This window comes from Cladophialophora immunda, assembly GCF_000835495.1.
Source record: "Cladophialophora immunda strain CBS 83496 unplaced genomic scaffold supercont1.3, whole genome shotgun sequence".
Lineage (NCBI taxonomy): Eukaryota > Fungi > Ascomycota > Eurotiomycetes > Chaetothyriales > Herpotrichiellaceae > Cladophialophora > Cladophialophora immunda.
Genome location: NW_015622543.1, coordinates 2,092,340 through 2,108,064, shown reverse-complemented (window position 1 = coordinate 2,108,064; position 15,725 = coordinate 2,092,340). Strand labels below are relative to the sequence as shown.

The following is a 15,725-nucleotide window of genomic DNA, read 5'->3' as shown; positions in this document are numbered from 1 at the left end:
TACCATATGTCCGCATATTCAAACTTGTGGTGGGACACAGCACCAGGCTCTCTGTGTTGGATTTAGTGTAACTTTGGAGGTAATGGGGCTTTCGACATCTTGTACAATATAGGGATGCTTGTAGGACCCAGAGTCACGAGGAGAGGAGGAAGCATCCATATCGTGACGTCTAAGGCGCGGCTTTCTGGGCCACAACTGGCTGCACTTTTCCCAACCACGCCGCTGTGCCTTTTTCCTACGACTTGCAGTTCTGAGAGAGTCTGTTTCAAGCTTGTCACTCTAGGTTTACGGACAATTTACATTTTTCCAACTATGTGGCCCCGTCGCCATGAGGTCTCCAGGTCTCCTCGCACGTCCCGTGTTGCCAGCCTCGCCTCGTCCACCCCCCGCTAATCCCCCTTCCCGGGGTACGTATTGTATTCTCGACGGCCCCCTTGCCCCCCGTCCTTCCCACCTTCTCACCACCCCTCGCGTCTGATCAACCGGACACGGACATCCTTCTTCGGATTCACCGCGCCGGCACCGATCTTTCGGCCCGGGTGAAGCCATCTTCCGCCGTCACTGACGGGGACCATGTCCCACTGCATGACCAGCGCGGCGGCGAAGAGGACGACCTCGCGCTCGGCGAACGTCTTGCCCTTGCACATCTGCTTGCCGCCGCCCCAGACCTTCATCGTGCCGTACTCGACCCGGACATCCGCGTTTCCATTGACACCACCACCGTCGCCGTTGAGTTGACCGCTCTCGTCTTTCTCTGCCTGCTGACTTTCCTTGGCCCAGAATCGGCGCGGGTCAAACCGCCCCGGGTCGCGAAAGTACTTGTCGTCGCTCTGGTGCACGCCGTGCGGGAGGCAGATGTACTCGCCCTTGCGCAGCAGCCAGCTCTGCGGCGCGGGCTTGCGCAGCAGGCGGGCGTCCTCGGCGCTCTCCGACACCACAAAGTCGTCCTCGACCATCTTGTACGACATGCTCGCGGCCTCGAGGCGCATCGTCTCGAAGAACGCGCCCTTGAGGAGCGGGCACTTGCCCCACAGCGCGGCCATGTCGATGTCCAGCCGGGGGGCCTCCTTGATCGGGAGGCCCGAGGGGGCCGGCTCGCGGAGCCGCACGTGGGGCGCGATCTCGGCCCGGATCTCCTGCAGCAGGGAAGGCGTCGAGAAGATGTACCACGTCATCCAGAAGATGACGGGGTTGGCGTTGATGTTCATGGCCCACAGGATGGCGGCGTTGCCGGTCGCGTAGCCTCGTGGCGCGGACCCCCCAGCGCGGAACGCCTTGGCCCGGTCGACGATCACGGACGACACGTCCGACATGTCGTCCCATCGACTTCCGGGGTCCTGGCCGTCGAGGTACTTGAAGAGCGCCTCGTGGTGCTCCTGGACCGCCTGGATGATGCGCTCCCGCGCCTGCGCCGGCCCGCCCATGCCGGGCAACCACGACGGCGCCCCGGCCATGAAGAGGTTGAACTGCGAGTCCATTTCCCACAGGTCGGGCATGATGTTTGGGTAGTTCTCCATGAAGTTCCGCCCGAACAGGACCGTGGTGGCGATGTCGCCGACGAAATACCGCAGGAGGGGGAACAGACTGGCCTCGGCCACCAGCGCGTTGTCGCCGTCGCCGCGTGATATGACTTCCACGCCGCCCTGGCGCTCCCAGATACTTTGGTCCACGGGGCTTTGTGCCCCGGAGACCAGGTTCCACGTCCTCTCCGCGACCATGTCGACCGTGCCGCTGATGGCCGAGGTGACGAAGCTCTCGCGCAGCATGCCGGACAAGACCCCGTGGATGTTGCCCCACAGGTGGTCGGGGTCGATGGCCTTGATCGCCCCACGGTCGTCCCAGAAGTTCTTCATCGTGTGGTAGATGAAGTCGTTCATCGTGATCGGGCTTGTCCGGTCGATCAGGATCTGCTTGGCGATGCTGGGTACCGTGACCACGTTGTGTTTGGAGTTGGCCATCTTCAGGGCGTAGATAGACGCATTGGGCCCCAGCGAGCGCGCCGCCCGCGTCAGGAAGTCCGTCCCGCCCGCCACGAACGAGAAGGCGTGCCCGATCCAGGGAATCCAGTATGGGAGAACGGGCACGGTTCGAGGCCCGTGCGGGCCGCGGTCGGCAGCTTGTTTCAGGACCGTGGAGCGGAACTGGAGACCTGAGACGATGCGGGTGACGACGCAGACGACGAAGAGGATGGCGAAGACGGTTTGGATGGGATGTTGGATGCTCTCCGTCAGGGTATGTTGAAGAAAGGAGGAGCTTCGCTCCTGTTGGGAGATGTCCATCTTTGTGCGAGAGGCAGTCAGCGCTATCTTTCCTTTCAATCCAGCAGACAGCTGCAGAAGACAAGAAGTCTGGGGAATTTATCGACGACGGTCTGGCTGATTGTTTCTTAAATGAATTTCTTTTCTCCCAATCCAGAATCAATGAGATGCGACAATTGTCACGGATGCGCCGTGGCCGTTGCCCGTTTGAACACGGCGACAAGTTCTCGTATGGCAATAGAGTGTCTCCCCCCCCTGAAATCGAAGTCGAGCTCGAGCTGGTCAGATTGCAGCGAGTGACAAAGACTTAACGCGGTGCGTGTGCGTCGTGCCCTAGTCCTCTTGTGGCCCTGGATTCACGCATGCTGGAGGAATCCTCAAAAGCCTCCTATCGCGGCCATGTGTGCGTGCCGAGGACTCGTATATGTGGAGGTAGAAAGAGGGACGTGGGAAGCCTGACGCGTTGGTCGATGATTGCGCTATCGAGCCTGGCGTGAAGAGCGACTCGGTACCAACATTTCCGAATGACAAGGTGCTGACGTGGGGGCCGCAAACGCTTGTTCCCAATCAGCGGGCGGCATTTCAAATGAAGGAAGAATCCTGCAAGGACCAAGTCCAGCAAACGACCTCCAGGTCAAATTCGGTCGGATTGGAGGTAATCAACACCGGCAGAGGCTCCAAAGGGGTTTGCGAGTACGTGGAATACATCCCGAACTATACTTAATCTCTTACTGTTTCGCCAGGAAAGGGAGTAAGGCGCTTTAATCTAGCACGTGGCGGAGAATCGAGGAGGCCTAGCTAGATACGGGGGAGTGCGCCCGAGCACTAGGTGAGCTATAGGGCGCGCTGTCTGATATCTATTCGCAGACTACAGAACGCCATGGTCATCATATGGTAGCCTGTTGTCTGCGCACCGCTTTAGCAGATACTAAGTTTGCGAAGATTGACTATTGAGCTGGCGGCTTTAGTCTCTTTCTTAAGACTTTGAGAATAGAGACGCCAAGTGACCTCGCCTATCTTGATTACAGTCCAGTCTAGTATTCATCATAATCCTTCCCCACCACCGATTTGTCCCGGCGCTGCTTTCCTCCTCTTTCTCTAGTCCTTTTTATCCTCTTCTCACCTCGAATCCAGCTTGACAATGTGCGACCTGAATAGTTCGGAAGTAGCGATGGACATCACCCAATAGCCTTGGACTCGCTTGTAACTTGACCAATTGCATATATGCAATAATGTTGCCCTGGTACAGCTTATCCGATATTAATATTCCAACGCCTTCCGTTGATCAAACGTCATTATGATTTTAAAATTAAACCGTGAACATACATTGCCTCTTTAATTTCTCCACCTCTTCCTCCAATCTTTTGATGTTGCTTTCTATGGATCTCGCTTTCTCAGCCATCTTCATTAGGTCCGAAGTCCATTCATCCATCAGCATACGATTCCTGTCCAGCACAAAATCCATACAATATGGAACGAATGCCACCTCAATAATGTCCGTCAAAAGCTGCTCACGCTGACTCCGTACCTTCACGTCCTGTTCACGAGCAAACCACATCGGGTGGAACGCCCGAACGATGCGTGCATTTTTCCATCGTTTGCCCGGAAGCTGCTGACTTTCACCGACTTTTGCAAGAGCTGTGCGAGAACTCAACATCTCGGCAATCTCCGTGGCGTTGGAGGCCAGGATTTCTTTGGGCAACCGACGCCCACGGGGGTTCGTTATCCAATTCCTCCCACCCGTCGCGCATTGACAACAAATCATCATCGAAGGGTTTATGACTTCTAGTAATTCCTCGAGCAGAGCAAATACCTCTTCCACGGCCTGATCAGCCTCCTTAGGATTCCGTCCTTCGGTACGTGTGAGCCATTGGTCATCAAGAAGAAGGCATACATCGAGAATGATGACATCGTCTATTGAGAGCCCGAGTCCACGCAGTAGGACGTTCTTGATCCAGCGAATGGTCGCACAACTCTTGGCCATAGCCGCGAAGTCCATTTTGTCGTGCCCTTTGTTTGGATTCTGCAGCAAGATTACGGGAAGACCTTTCCGTCCTGCTGCCAGAGCGGCCATGTTGCGTGCCGCGCGTTCTGGTATCTTCCACTTTCTGCATATGGCCAGAACTCGCGCGAAAACCACGGGGTCAGTTGCTGAGAAAAATGTGGATGGATTCCGACGCCAGTCACCGAGCAGATCTGGTGTAGGGTGTTGACTTAAGGTCAGACCTTCAGAACTCTCCTTTGAATTCCCTGCTCCTGGGCCGGAGGGGCAGATTATTGGTGCCGATGGAGATAGGGTGAGCCGGCTAAAGCCTTCAGCAACATCTGTTACAGCAGTAGCCATTCTGGGGAATGACCAGGCGTTCGGAGGGATCACAGTCGACTAGCCGTAAGGATGCCCGCTGATACACTCCCCTTGTTGGGGCTCAAGGGGAGATGGGAAAGATTGATCGTTGTTCAGCGGTGTGCCGGAAAACGTTGATGTCTGGTGACAACCTCGAGAATTCGTGAAGCAGCCGCGAAGAAGTTACGATCGGTATTTTTGGTGATGCATAGCATTTACTGCAAACGAACCTCAAGGGGTAAACACACATCAGGCTGAGCAGGCTGCAACACTCGCGGTCAGGGTAGCTAGTGGTGAGATTTACGTGTACCTCACATGACCTGTCTGTATTCAGAGGCGCAGGTCACTTACTTAGGTTTAGCTTGGCCGGTCCGTTCACTTCCGCTAATCGCCCAATTGACAGCGCTCAGCATTATTCCTGGCAGAAAGTCCATCTTCCCTCGAGTAGCGCGTTTGGCAGCTTGGAATTGAACGCGGTAGAGAACCTGTGGTAAGTTACATTTTTGAAAATAGTCCATCGCTGCATGTTATACTAGCCAATCCTAGTGCAACTGATCTTGAGCTCTGACCTCTGCAATATTGCAATACAGCCTTCCTTACAGAGAGAGAGAGACAGTGAGTGAGTGAGTGAGTGAGTGAGGACTTCGGATTTGAGAACGAGGGGAAACTTAGGTTACAAGACCTTACCGACGAACCCATGTCATCTTGTGGAACTGAACCTATGAGGAAAGCAGTGTCAATCTAACCAATAAGCGCAGGACACGTCGTACGGGGTAGTTTCTTAAAGCCGTTGGCAGAGTCCTTCGTAGAGAATCGTTTCCCTCTTGCTTCTCAGTCATCAGCGCTCTCCTCAATCATGGATAAACAGGTATTGCGTGGCCCCATTAACGTCGAACTAACTTTGAATATATATATTGACGAGCGTTAGCAGAAGAATACCAAGTCGTTTTAGCAGTATGGAGGCCCTCCTTGTTCGCATCGTCGCCTGTTCACAATTCTTACAGCAACAAAATTGTCAAAAGCGGTTGGGGTAGCCGCACCAACTTCCAAGCATCATACGGGTTGAAAACGACGCCACAAGATATCGAGGAAGGCAAAGAAATCTTGAAAGCTATAGAGAAAGCAGACAAAGAACGGAAATTTTGCGGGAAGTGATGAGCTATCGATTTCTGGGGGGCAAAGTTTGAGATAGGGAGTAAGAACAACAATAGCGTCGTAGAGTCATAGCCTGAGGCTCACTTTCTGACATAAGTCATTCACAAACATTCCTCCGTCGATGAATAGCTTCTTAAATTCCTTCGTCGGAGCTAAGTCCTCGAATTTCCATGCCACATAGTGAGTTAGTAAGTCTCGCAGAGGCTCTTCCTTCAATTCCGGTGTATTTTCATAGGCGAGGCTGATCATGTCGCACAGTTCTCCCGTACGTACAGGGTGGAAGGTAGTATGTTGTAGAACACTGTGTAATCTACACAGCGCCAGATCCTTCAATTTGTGAATCTGATATTGTTCGGCAAATACATACAGACGCACGTGGCAAAGTGCCTCCGTGTAGTCGTACGTCAGCCCCGTATCACTCTCCGTTTCCGAGATGTTTATCTCGGGGAATGAGACTTTCTCGATCGAAGGGATGGCGAACTCTGAAAATGACTCAAGATGCCTCCGAATTAGGATTTTATCCCCTCGTTTTCTTTTATCTTTCTTTTTGGGACGGGCCCAATTTTCTGAGTTGGGGCTTTCACCTCGTTGTGAAACAGGGCTTGTCTCTCGCACCTCATCCGCTAATTTGGGAGTTTCGCTTCTTGCAGTTTCGCTTTCAGGCTCTGCGTCATCAAGGACAATCAGCGCCTCGTCGGCGTTATAATTGCCTCCATATATGAACTCGGCAAAGCGAGCGAACGTGTGTTCATCCACATTACTTAAGCGTGCTTTTCCTTCTTCGGCCTCCTTCATATGGCCAGACATCAAAGCGTGAAATACGGAGGAGTGTCGAGAGACGAGCTTTGAGTGTAGAAAGAAGGCTTTCCCTTCTGGCCCGACATTGAATTGAAAAGCACTCTGGGTTAAAGCTCTAATACAACGTATTAGCGGTGGTGTTCACTGGCAAATACAGATATACTCACTCTATATTTACAGCTGACATGATAAATAGGCCCGAACGCTGTTTGGGACTCTGGGAGGTGCAAATCAGGGTCGTGGCTCAACGGTCGAGGTAGCAGCGAGGCATATCAGTAGGTCAAGTCATAGGTGACAACCACCATCAAGAAGTCGAGGCATTTAGGTCAGTGGGACTGTTGTTGCGTACTGAAGGAAACAAAGTGTGGCATGGGGCAGCAGAGTACCGACAGTGTTGGCACTGTTGAGCGCAGTGTGAGGGTGCTATCCGGTGCAGGAACACAAGACGCTCGTCGCCAACTGGGGGGGGAGAAAGTCGTATCCCACCATTTCAAACCCCCTCATTTAACGGCCATCACGCTACGCCTTTGCTGAGTGTGCAAATCATGTGAATTTCCAACCACACTGGAAAAACGTAAACCCGCCAACATCATGTGCCACAACTACGATGCCGTAGTGATGATGATTTATTACGCTCGGAGCACAACAGGTATAAACTGATCTGGATTCTGGAATGCCAAGGCATCCAAAAGAAACACTTCTTTTGTTGGTCTTTGTCAATTCTTTGAAGTTGAAGGCTTTCGCTTGCTCGACAATCTTGCCTTTTGTCACTGCCAGCGCTAATGCCGCGCGCAGAAAGCAGGATGCTCCCACTGTCGCGTGCGTTTGTTGTCGTCGCGGACTGCAATCTCAAGATCATGGACAAGGCCGCCTTCCACCTCCGTTGTCGAGGTCCCTGCACGACGTTCATCGAATCCACCGCACTCGAAACGTTCCCTGGAGAAATTCTGATCCTGCCTCACAACGAGGGGTCTTCCCCGACTTTGGACGGTGTAAGGCTGAAAAGAAGGAACCTTGCATTCCTGTGAGGTTTTCATGTTAAGAGCTGCTGATCATCCTAGACTCCTTCCAAAGTTGTGGGCAATGTAAAAGCCAAAGCTGAATATGTAGAACCCTTCAAGTAGAAGGCCGAATGGAATCTCGGTCAGGATTTGATAATATTGACCGACCATCTTGAGGAAAGAAGGAAGCCTCGTAATTGTCCACCTCGAAATGGCAGTTTGTGAACATGCTGACATGGGTCGATTCGAAGTGAAGATCTAGACCGACGATATCATGTTGAGACCGCCGTATCAATGCGTCCTCAACCCTGTGACATGACATGACTTGAATTACCGTTGATATTCCTTTTATATACATCCAAGCCGGTTTCAACTCCCGCGAACTTTCTACTTCCAAAAAGCTGATCCAGCAAAGCTTGCCAATACTGGGCAAATAGTATTGTTAGACCTCAATCGAGCACCCTTACTGGACGAAACCCAGTTGCGGATCATATGAATAACGAACAGAATGGAGGCACCGGCTATGTTAACCCTAATGGTCCTGATGCCAAAAAGACTGACAGCTTGCTCCTCAATGGGGTGGTGATCTTACAAACGATAGCTTTGGGGGGCCTGACAACACAAACAGCACGCCGTACGTTAGCTACAAAACCCTAACCCCATCATTGTTATTGTTTGAACACCCGACTCTCTCTGCTGGGACTGAGCAAGGGATAGGTGCAATATGGCCGCCACTTCTGTAGCCAAGGTTGCGTCGTCTATAAAGCATGTCGCTGTTACCTACCAAGTTCTCCTCGTCTTGGTTCTGTTGGCGCTCTCTGTGGTCTTCAACCGATTCAAAGAAAGCCTTAGAAACATCCCGGGACCCCCTTTGGCTGCATGCACCGGGCTCTGGCGCTTGTATGATGTCGCCAAAGGTCAATCCCATGCCACAGCCCGCCAGATCCACGAAAAGTACGGTCCCGTGGTTCGAATCGGTCCCAACCATGTCTCCATCAGCAACCCTGCAATGATACCGATCATTTATGGTATCAAGGAGAGCTTCACAAAAACGGGCTTCTATCCAATTCAGTCCATGTCATGGAAGAAGAGGCCAGTGCTGAACCTTTTCTCCACCCGCGATCCGGAGTATAACCGCGTTGAGAAGCGTAAGGTTGGTGCTGCCTATAGCTTCCCCAGCCTGCTGCACTCTGAGGCAGCCATCGACTCCTGTGTCGACTTTCTCATGGGCCGTCTCGGTGACTTTGCTTCGAGAGGCGAGTCGTTAGATCTTGGTGATTAGCTGGAGTATTTTGCCTTTGACATGGTCGGAGAGTTGACCTTTGCCAGCAAGATGGGATTCATGGAACAAGGCAAGGATCTGGATGTAGGTACTTGCCTCCCTCGGCGTTTGATAAACTGCTGGGGGTACGCGTGCCAGGCCATGATGGCAGGAAACAAGGACTTTCTCGCATATGCAGCCGTCTATGGCCAAATTCCAGCAATCCACAAAGTCCTTCTAAGCAATCCGCTGCTCGCCAGGCTCATGCCTGCAATGGAGACCTGGAACCCGGTTCTTCTTTTCACGCTCAAGGTCATCAACGGACGAGCTGCAGCTAAACGAGGAGGTCAGCGAACCAAGGCCGATGTCGAAGCTCATGACATGCCCAGCCGCTGGGAAAAGGTCTAATCGACGGATCCTCTGGAAATGACTTTGAGGGACATGGTCCTCCACGTGAGCACCAACATATTCGCCGGCGTAGATACCACATCCATCGCTCTCCGTGCCATTGTCTACTATCTCTGTCGCCATCCCAAGTGTATGGATCGACTGGTCACTGAGATCGATACCGCAGACAAAGAGGGGGAGCTTAGTCATCCCATAAGTTATAAAGAAGCTACGACGATTCTCCCTTACTTAGGCACCGTCATCAAGGAAGCTATGCGTCTCCATCCCTCGGTCGGCATGCTCCTCGAACGCCAGGTCCCGGCCGAAGGTCTCTTTATAGAGGGCTACCAAATTCCCGCCGGCACGATCGTGGGAATCAATCCTTGGGTCACGAATCGCTCGCCAGCGTTTGGCACGGACCCAGATGATTTCAACCCAGATCGGTGGCTGAGTGCAGACGAGGAACGACTGAAACAAATGGACAATTTCTGGTAGTTTACCTTTGGGACCGGGAGCTGCAAATGCCTTGGCCGCAACATGGCCATGATCGAAATCCACAAGGTCATTCTGGAGGTGCTGAGACAATACCATGTCGAACTCACCAGCCCAGACAAGGACTGGTCAGTGTCCAATTATTGGTTTACGTTCCAGAAGGGATTGATCTGCAACTTGAAGCGTAGGTGACTAGCTATCCGCTACACCCTAAAATCACACGTTTGCAGAACTGTACTACATCGGTGTCGTATGTCAGATATCAAGCAACCTCTCTGTAGTCAACTTTTTCACTAGCCCAGTCATGAATCGATTTCTCGGTAATGCCCATGTTCCCCGCCTCGTCATGCAGCGTGGCGGCCACCTTGTATGTCAGATTCTCCGCTTGGGAGGCGAAGAGAGCCACAATGAGGCCCATGGCGCTAAAGGCGATACTGCATAGCCAGACGGTGTGGAATGCATCGGCATAGGCCTGCTTGAAGGCCGCCGTTCCGAGTTCGAGGATCTTGGGAGTAAGGCCCGTCACCTTGTCGAACGCGGCGGGAGTGTCCAGCTCGAGCGCCTCGATGAAAGCTTCCACGCTGCCGGCGGGCAAGCCGGCGGCGACCACTGCTTTGGGAACCTCGCCTGGAATCGTGCTCTTGAGGCGATTTTGGAGGACCGTCACGTAGATGACTGGTGCGATGGCACTAAAAAGGTAGCGGATACTCCCGGCCACACCGCCGGCAGTTCCGATCTCTTGCTGGTTCTTGACGAAAATGGTGGTGTTCATCAACACCAAATTGTCGACCCAGCCTATGAAAACCAGGCCGAGGAGAACGAGGGCGATCTGCGATCCCTTGTTGAAGGGAGTGACAGTTGCCGCACCTAGAATTGTCCCATCAATCAAAGTCATCCATGTTCCGGGATGGGCACTCACTGGCAACAAGGGTACCGGAAATGAGGAAGCAAGCAATGCACTGGTATTTCTGTTTTCCAATTCTGTTCGCAAACACGCCGGCACCAAGAAGTCCTATCAGGTTGGCAAGGCCGGGAACGCAAGACATGAGTCCAACCCAGATCTTGTCTCCGTTCCCATACAGTACAGACACTTCTTGCGGGAAAAGGAGTGCCGATGCATAATAAACAGGCGAAGCGATTGCACTCAGGAAGACGGCGATGATCCAGTCGCGTTGGCGGAAGAGATGGAGCGGAACCAGAGGTTGCTGAATCGGGGCATATGCTTCCCACAGAACAAATACGACGAGAAGGCAGACACCCAGGGTGATCATGACGATAACAGGTGCCGATTTCCATGGATATACATTGCCTCCGGACGAGAGACCAATCAAGGTCAGAACCAGGCCGGACGCAAACAACAATGTTCCCACATAATCAAAGTGTTTGATCCATTCAATGATCTTGTCGTTGCCGTGCTTCATGTGGAAGGTTGGCGGGTGGTAGAAGAGCACCCAGCACGTGAAAGCACTTCCGTTGATGGCGAGGAGGAGGTAATAGATCCCTCTCCAGCCAACGCTCGGGAAGTGGACGATGAATGACTCGGCCATGACTGGGCCAAATCCAGATCCCGGGATGACGAAGATATACAAAGCACTGGTCGCCAGGTAGCGATGTTTCATGGGGACCAGTTCGCCCATGACGATGTAAAATGACAGCTGGGTCGAGCTGGCGACACCGAGGAAGACGTTTCCACCGATGAGAGTAGGTATATTTTGGGCTCTGGCGCATACAATACTGCCAATCATCGCCAGGACCGAGCCGCCAATGAAGTAGTATCGCCGACCGAAGATATCCGAGAGACGTCCGATGATGGGAAGACACACGGCCAGAGATGTACTATAGGTGTATGAGACCCAGATGTAGTTGGGGTTGGGCCCAATATCGGCATTGATATCGTTCAGGATGGGCGCCGCGTAGCCGAATGCGCTTATACCGCCACACAGGCCGAGGCCGATGGCAAAGTATGAGCCGATGAACAGCTTGCTTCTATAATACCCTCGCTGAATTTGAGCATAGTCAGCCACACAGCCGGATTCATCAGTGACGATGACCTGGTCGTCGCGGTAAGGCTGTTTTTCGTCTCCCAGATGGCCCGTAGCGGCCATCTGGTTTGGCACAATCTCGGTATTGGCCATGTTGGAACAGGAAGGTGATTACTGGGAGGGAGGATGCGCAAAAGATATTTGAAGACACATGCTCACAAAAGAACTCCGCTTGAGGAGTTCACGCTGGGGACCTGACCTAGCGGGGAAACCCCGCAAAATCCCCAGTTCCGAGCTCTAGAATTTCTCGGAATTGCACGCCGGAACAGGAAATAATAGTGCTGTAGGGTAGGGTAAACCATCCCCAAGGCAACCTGTTGAGTCAATACTTGTACCTCGTACATTGAGCTGTCTTCTTGTTGCCTCGCTTGGGCTTAAAGTCTTCCTTAGGCTTCAGTTAGCCACAGCCGGAGCAGGTTTTATGGGTATTCGATTGAGGATTAGGTCGATCAGGAGGTAGAGGAGGTATTCCTGGAGGCTTGAATGGATTAGGTGGCGCGCCACTTGCGAGCATTTTGGTTAAGGAGATGTAAGCGAACTAATAAATGAGGCAGTTAGCACGTAAACGAGAGCTATTCGAGACAGAATAGGATCTTCATAGTGAAATAATCGGCGATTGCGCGTGTGGTATTGTTGTTGTGGTGGTGGTGGTGGTGGTGGTGGTAGCGCGGTAAGTGCTATTGGAAAGCGCGAAAATTTAGTCTACTACTTGATTAGTTAGATCCTTCGCCCTACGTGACTGTAATAGGAATTGGCCAATTAGATGAGTTTCTTCTACCCGACCAATCAGATCCGCGGCTTTTTGGAAATTTTTGCCCCGTATACCTAACTCATGTTCTTTTCGGGGTTAGGGTTACGTGGGAACAGGTTCGACTCGGCCCAGGATTGATATTGTGTTCAATAAGTAGTCGCAAAGTAAAGTAGATATTTAAAATATCTGGCCGCCATTGACGGGTAGAACAGAGGCAGTCATATAACTCGCCCGACCACTGGTAACCCAAACCAAAGCCTGGGCTAGCTCTTCAGGGTCGGCATATCGCCCCATTGCGTTGGGAGAGGCCGACGCTCTGATCGCTGCTATTTGTGCTGCGTTTGTCATATCGCTGCCGGAATTGGCCAGAATGCCTGTATTGGTCGGTCTACGGTCTATGTTAAAAGTTTTTCGTTGTAGTCAAATGGAAACTTACCCTGGGCAGACTGTATTGATTCGAATCCCAGATTTACCGTAGAACAAGCCGTCCTTGGCCGACTTTTAGCTTTATAGTGAATGAGGAGTTCGCAATGTAACATTACAGCTTTTGAGAGCCCAACTACTCCGTGCTTACTGGCGGTGTAAGCTGGAAATTCCTTCACTCCGTTTAGTCCAGCCATGGACGCAACATTGACAATACTGCCCCGGACTGGGTGCTTCGAGTGACTAATGACGTATTAGATAAAGTCTTTTGTTTATATTGCAACTGATAACTTGACCTTGACTGAAGAGGCTCTTGACCCAACATAACCTTCAGCTCTGCTCTTTCACAAAAAAATACTCCCCTTAGATTCACGTTACTATCCCGCTCCCAATATTCAGTGGTCATATCGGCCGTGCCTGGGCCCACCACAGTTATCCCGGCGACATTTGCAGCGTAGTCGATCCTTCCAAATTGCTCAACGGTTCCATCGACCATTTTTTGTACAGCCTTTTCATCAGTATTGTCACAGACTGTTGTTCTGACAGCGACCTCTTTGGCAACAGACTCTATCATGTGCTTGGTTTCCTCAAGGCCTGTTTGATTACGATCAGCAATGCTAATTCGCTTACAACCTTCTTTGGCATAGAGGATTGCCGTCGCTCTGCCGATACCTGGTTCATGTTAGCTGAGCCCTACCTATGGCCAAACTTGGAGATTTACCATGGGCAGCGCCAGTCACCAAAGCGACACCAGGAAAGTCGTAAGCAGGCATTGATTGTCGTGTTGTAGAAGATGGTGTTGCGAAGGAACCCTTACACGTATGGTTTGGTAGACACTGGAGTTTATCAACCATTTCATACTTTCGATCAACTCCAACGAAGTGGAACAGAATTCGGAACAGAATTCGGAACACACTGATTTTCTTCACAGCTGGAAATTACATCTGTGCAGTCTGTGCAGCGGTGGTTTTGGCCGAGGTTTGCTTCCAGCAGCACGTGCCAGGAATGATAGGAAATGGCTATTGCCCTATACTCCCTGTACTCTGTAAAAATCCATAAGAAGCCATGAGGTCAAAACGGGGATGCTGCAAGGCAATCTTTAATATATGCCGCATCAAATCTCGAAATGCTGCACGTGACAAGCTGGAATACCGGTGATTCTGATCGAGAGCGGAATTCGGAATTGATAACTTTTGACCATATAGTAAGTAGATACAGTATCTCATACGATCGACTCTGCATCTCCGTCATGGCCACCCAGTTTGCCGTACTCAAATTAGATGTCACCAAAGCGGCGGGCTTGAATGAAAAGGCTCATGTCGCAGCCACAGTCCATCTCCCACCGCCAGAGAAGCTTGTCCCCGTTCCCATCGTCTGCTTTGCTAAGCCAGGCGGGGGGTACAACCGTAGCTACTTCACTACTGACTTGCCGGGCCCAGCGGCCGGTATAGGGTCTGAAGCAGAGTGGCACGCTGAGCGAGGCTGGATCTTCGTTTCTCTTGATCATCTGGGAGTGGGAGAGAGCAGCTGGCACGATGCCGGTAAACTCGACTATGTCGTCATGGCTGCAGCAAGTCACGACGCTGAGCGACAGATATTACGGCGATTAGCAGAAGGGACCATTCTACCGAATTATGCCAAGATCCAGCACGCGGTGAAAATTGGCATTGGCCAATCTCTTGGTGGCTGTTTGACCATCGTTCAACAAGGCCGATATCATTGCTATGATGGCATAGGGGTACTCGGATATAGTGCAGTCCACAATCATCCTCCGGTAAAACCTGGCGAACGACCAATAGTGTACCGCTGGCTATCGAGAGACGGGTCACCGAGCCACCCGTCCCCAATTCTCAACGAGCAGCAATTCCAAGAATATACCAAGATCCCGAGAAATCCGGCCGCAGGTTCGCCGATGGCATGGGTCTTTCATTACGACGATGTCGATCCCGCCCTGGCAGCCGCGGATCTTGCACGTTTTAATCGCCGCCGCCCGACGGACTCGATTATTCGAGCAGAAAAGGGTGATCCACCTTGGGCGTCGCTTACCATCCCGATCCCGGCAGCATCAACCAGCACCACGCCTGGGACCGTTGCTTCTGAAGCCGCTGCTGTCCTCTGTCCGGTATTGGTTGCCATGGGCGAACGTGACGTGGTCCCCGATCCAAGGGGAGAGCCACGGGCGTACATATCCTCCTTTTCTGTGGATCTGTTCATATGCTCGCGGATGGGTCATATGCATAATTTCGCGGGCACTCGGGAGCTCTTGTGGCGGAGACTCGATATCTGGTCGTGTTGGCTTCGAGAGATAAAAGCCTCTACCGTGGTTCGGCACGGGCCCAGTAATGTTTGAAAACGTACTTGGGTTGAGTCGCGTGGTCCATCAGTTCTTTCAGCAACTTCTGCCCTTTGTCGATTGGCGTGCCTTTAATGTTGTGCGCGTACGGGGAGTATCGTCTCAATGCTCTGCTCTTCGCGAGTCTCTTTTCTCCCAAAAGGCTCTCTACACTTGGGCATTCTTGATGTCGAGATATATGCCGCCATGGATAACCGTTCGAAGGACTGCGCAGTAGATTGCAGAGTAATCAACAAATATTTGTTGCCACAATTTATACGCCGACAGCAAGAGACGGAAGTCACGTGGAAACGTGGCATCGCAGAGAATCGTGAATTATGCTCCGACAGGGAGTGGAGGATACTCTCAGCAATGCAGACCCTGTATACCTTTACCTATGGCAAGTCCTCGCAGGTGGTAACTGGCTCCTCAAGGGGACTACATTGTCTGGGCCGGGCGGGATGCGTTCATTCCTCGCTTG

General features: G+C 52.1%; 7 protein-coding genes across 7 annotated transcripts; 4 read left to right on the top strand and 3 right to left on the bottom strand.

Annotated features, from left to right (window-relative positions):
• Positions 1-451: 451 nt before the first annotated feature.
• PV07_05210 (uncharacterized protein) lies at positions 452-2,676 on the bottom strand. Its single transcript, XM_016392089.1, has one exon. It carries the CDS (start codon positions 2,277-2,279, stop codon positions 459-461), a length of 1,821 nt encoding a protein of 606 aa, XP_016249608.1. The 5' UTR covers positions 2,280-2,676; the 3' UTR covers positions 452-458.
• Positions 2,677-3,567: 891 nt separating this feature from the next.
• PV07_05209 (uncharacterized protein) lies at positions 3,568-4,602 on the bottom strand (the record flags this gene model as incomplete). Its single annotated transcript, XM_016392088.1, has 1 exon — positions 3,568-4,602. The coding sequence occupies one exon, from the start codon at positions 4,600-4,602 to the stop codon at positions 3,568-3,570; it is 1,035 nt and encodes a 344-aa protein (XP_016249607.1).
• A 1,089-nt stretch (positions 4,603-5,691) lies between these two features.
• PV07_05208 (uncharacterized protein) lies at positions 5,692-6,995 on the bottom strand. The gene is made up of 2 exons (XM_016392087.1): positions 6,723-6,995; positions 5,692-6,670 (listed from the first exon to the last, which is right to left on the bottom strand). Exons 1-2 carry the CDS (start codon positions 6,740-6,742, stop codon positions 5,824-5,826), a joined length of 867 nt encoding a protein of 288 aa, XP_016249606.1. The 5' UTR covers positions 6,743-6,995; the 3' UTR covers positions 5,692-5,823.
• A 1,285-nt stretch (positions 6,996-8,280) lies between these two features.
• PV07_05207 (uncharacterized protein) lies at positions 8,281-8,838 on the top strand (the record flags this gene model as incomplete). The annotated part of the gene is made up of 1 exon (XM_016392086.1): positions 8,281-8,838. One exon carries the CDS (start codon positions 8,281-8,283, stop codon positions 8,836-8,838), a length of 558 nt encoding a protein of 185 aa, XP_016249605.1.
• A 21-nt stretch (positions 8,839-8,859) lies between these two features.
• Positions 8,860-9,225, top strand: PV07_05206 (uncharacterized protein; the record flags this gene model as incomplete). Its single annotated transcript, XM_016392085.1, has 2 exons — positions 8,860-8,922; positions 8,977-9,225. 2 exons carry the CDS (start codon positions 8,860-8,862, stop codon positions 9,223-9,225), a joined length of 312 nt encoding a protein of 103 aa, XP_016249604.1.
• Positions 9,226-9,243: 18 nt separating this feature from the next.
• On the top strand, positions 9,244-9,699 carry PV07_05205 (uncharacterized protein; the record flags this gene model as incomplete). Its single annotated transcript, XM_016392084.1, has 1 exon — positions 9,244-9,699. One exon carries the CDS (start codon positions 9,244-9,246, stop codon positions 9,697-9,699), a length of 456 nt encoding a protein of 151 aa, XP_016249603.1.
• A 4,462-nt stretch (positions 9,700-14,161) lies between these two features.
• Positions 14,162-15,262, top strand: PV07_05204 (uncharacterized protein; the record flags this gene model as incomplete). Its single annotated transcript, XM_016392083.1, has 1 exon — positions 14,162-15,262. One exon carries the CDS (start codon positions 14,162-14,164, stop codon positions 15,260-15,262), a length of 1,101 nt encoding a protein of 366 aa, XP_016249602.1.
• Positions 15,263-15,725: the final 463 nt, after the last annotated feature.

What these genes read in the sequence shown, in the direction of transcription:
- PV07_05210 (XM_016392089.1), bottom strand. Translation starts at nt 2,279, where the DNA reads ATGGACATCTCCCAACAGGAGCGAAGCTCCTCCTTTCTTCAACATACC.
- PV07_05208 (XM_016392087.1), bottom strand. Translation starts at nt 6,742, where the DNA reads ATGTCAGCTGTAAATATAGA. An exon ending in ATGTCAGCTGTAAATATAGA is followed by an intron (nt 6,671 to 6,722) that starts GTGAGTATATCT and finishes ACGTTGTATTAG; the next exon opens with AGCTTTAACCCAGAGTGCTT.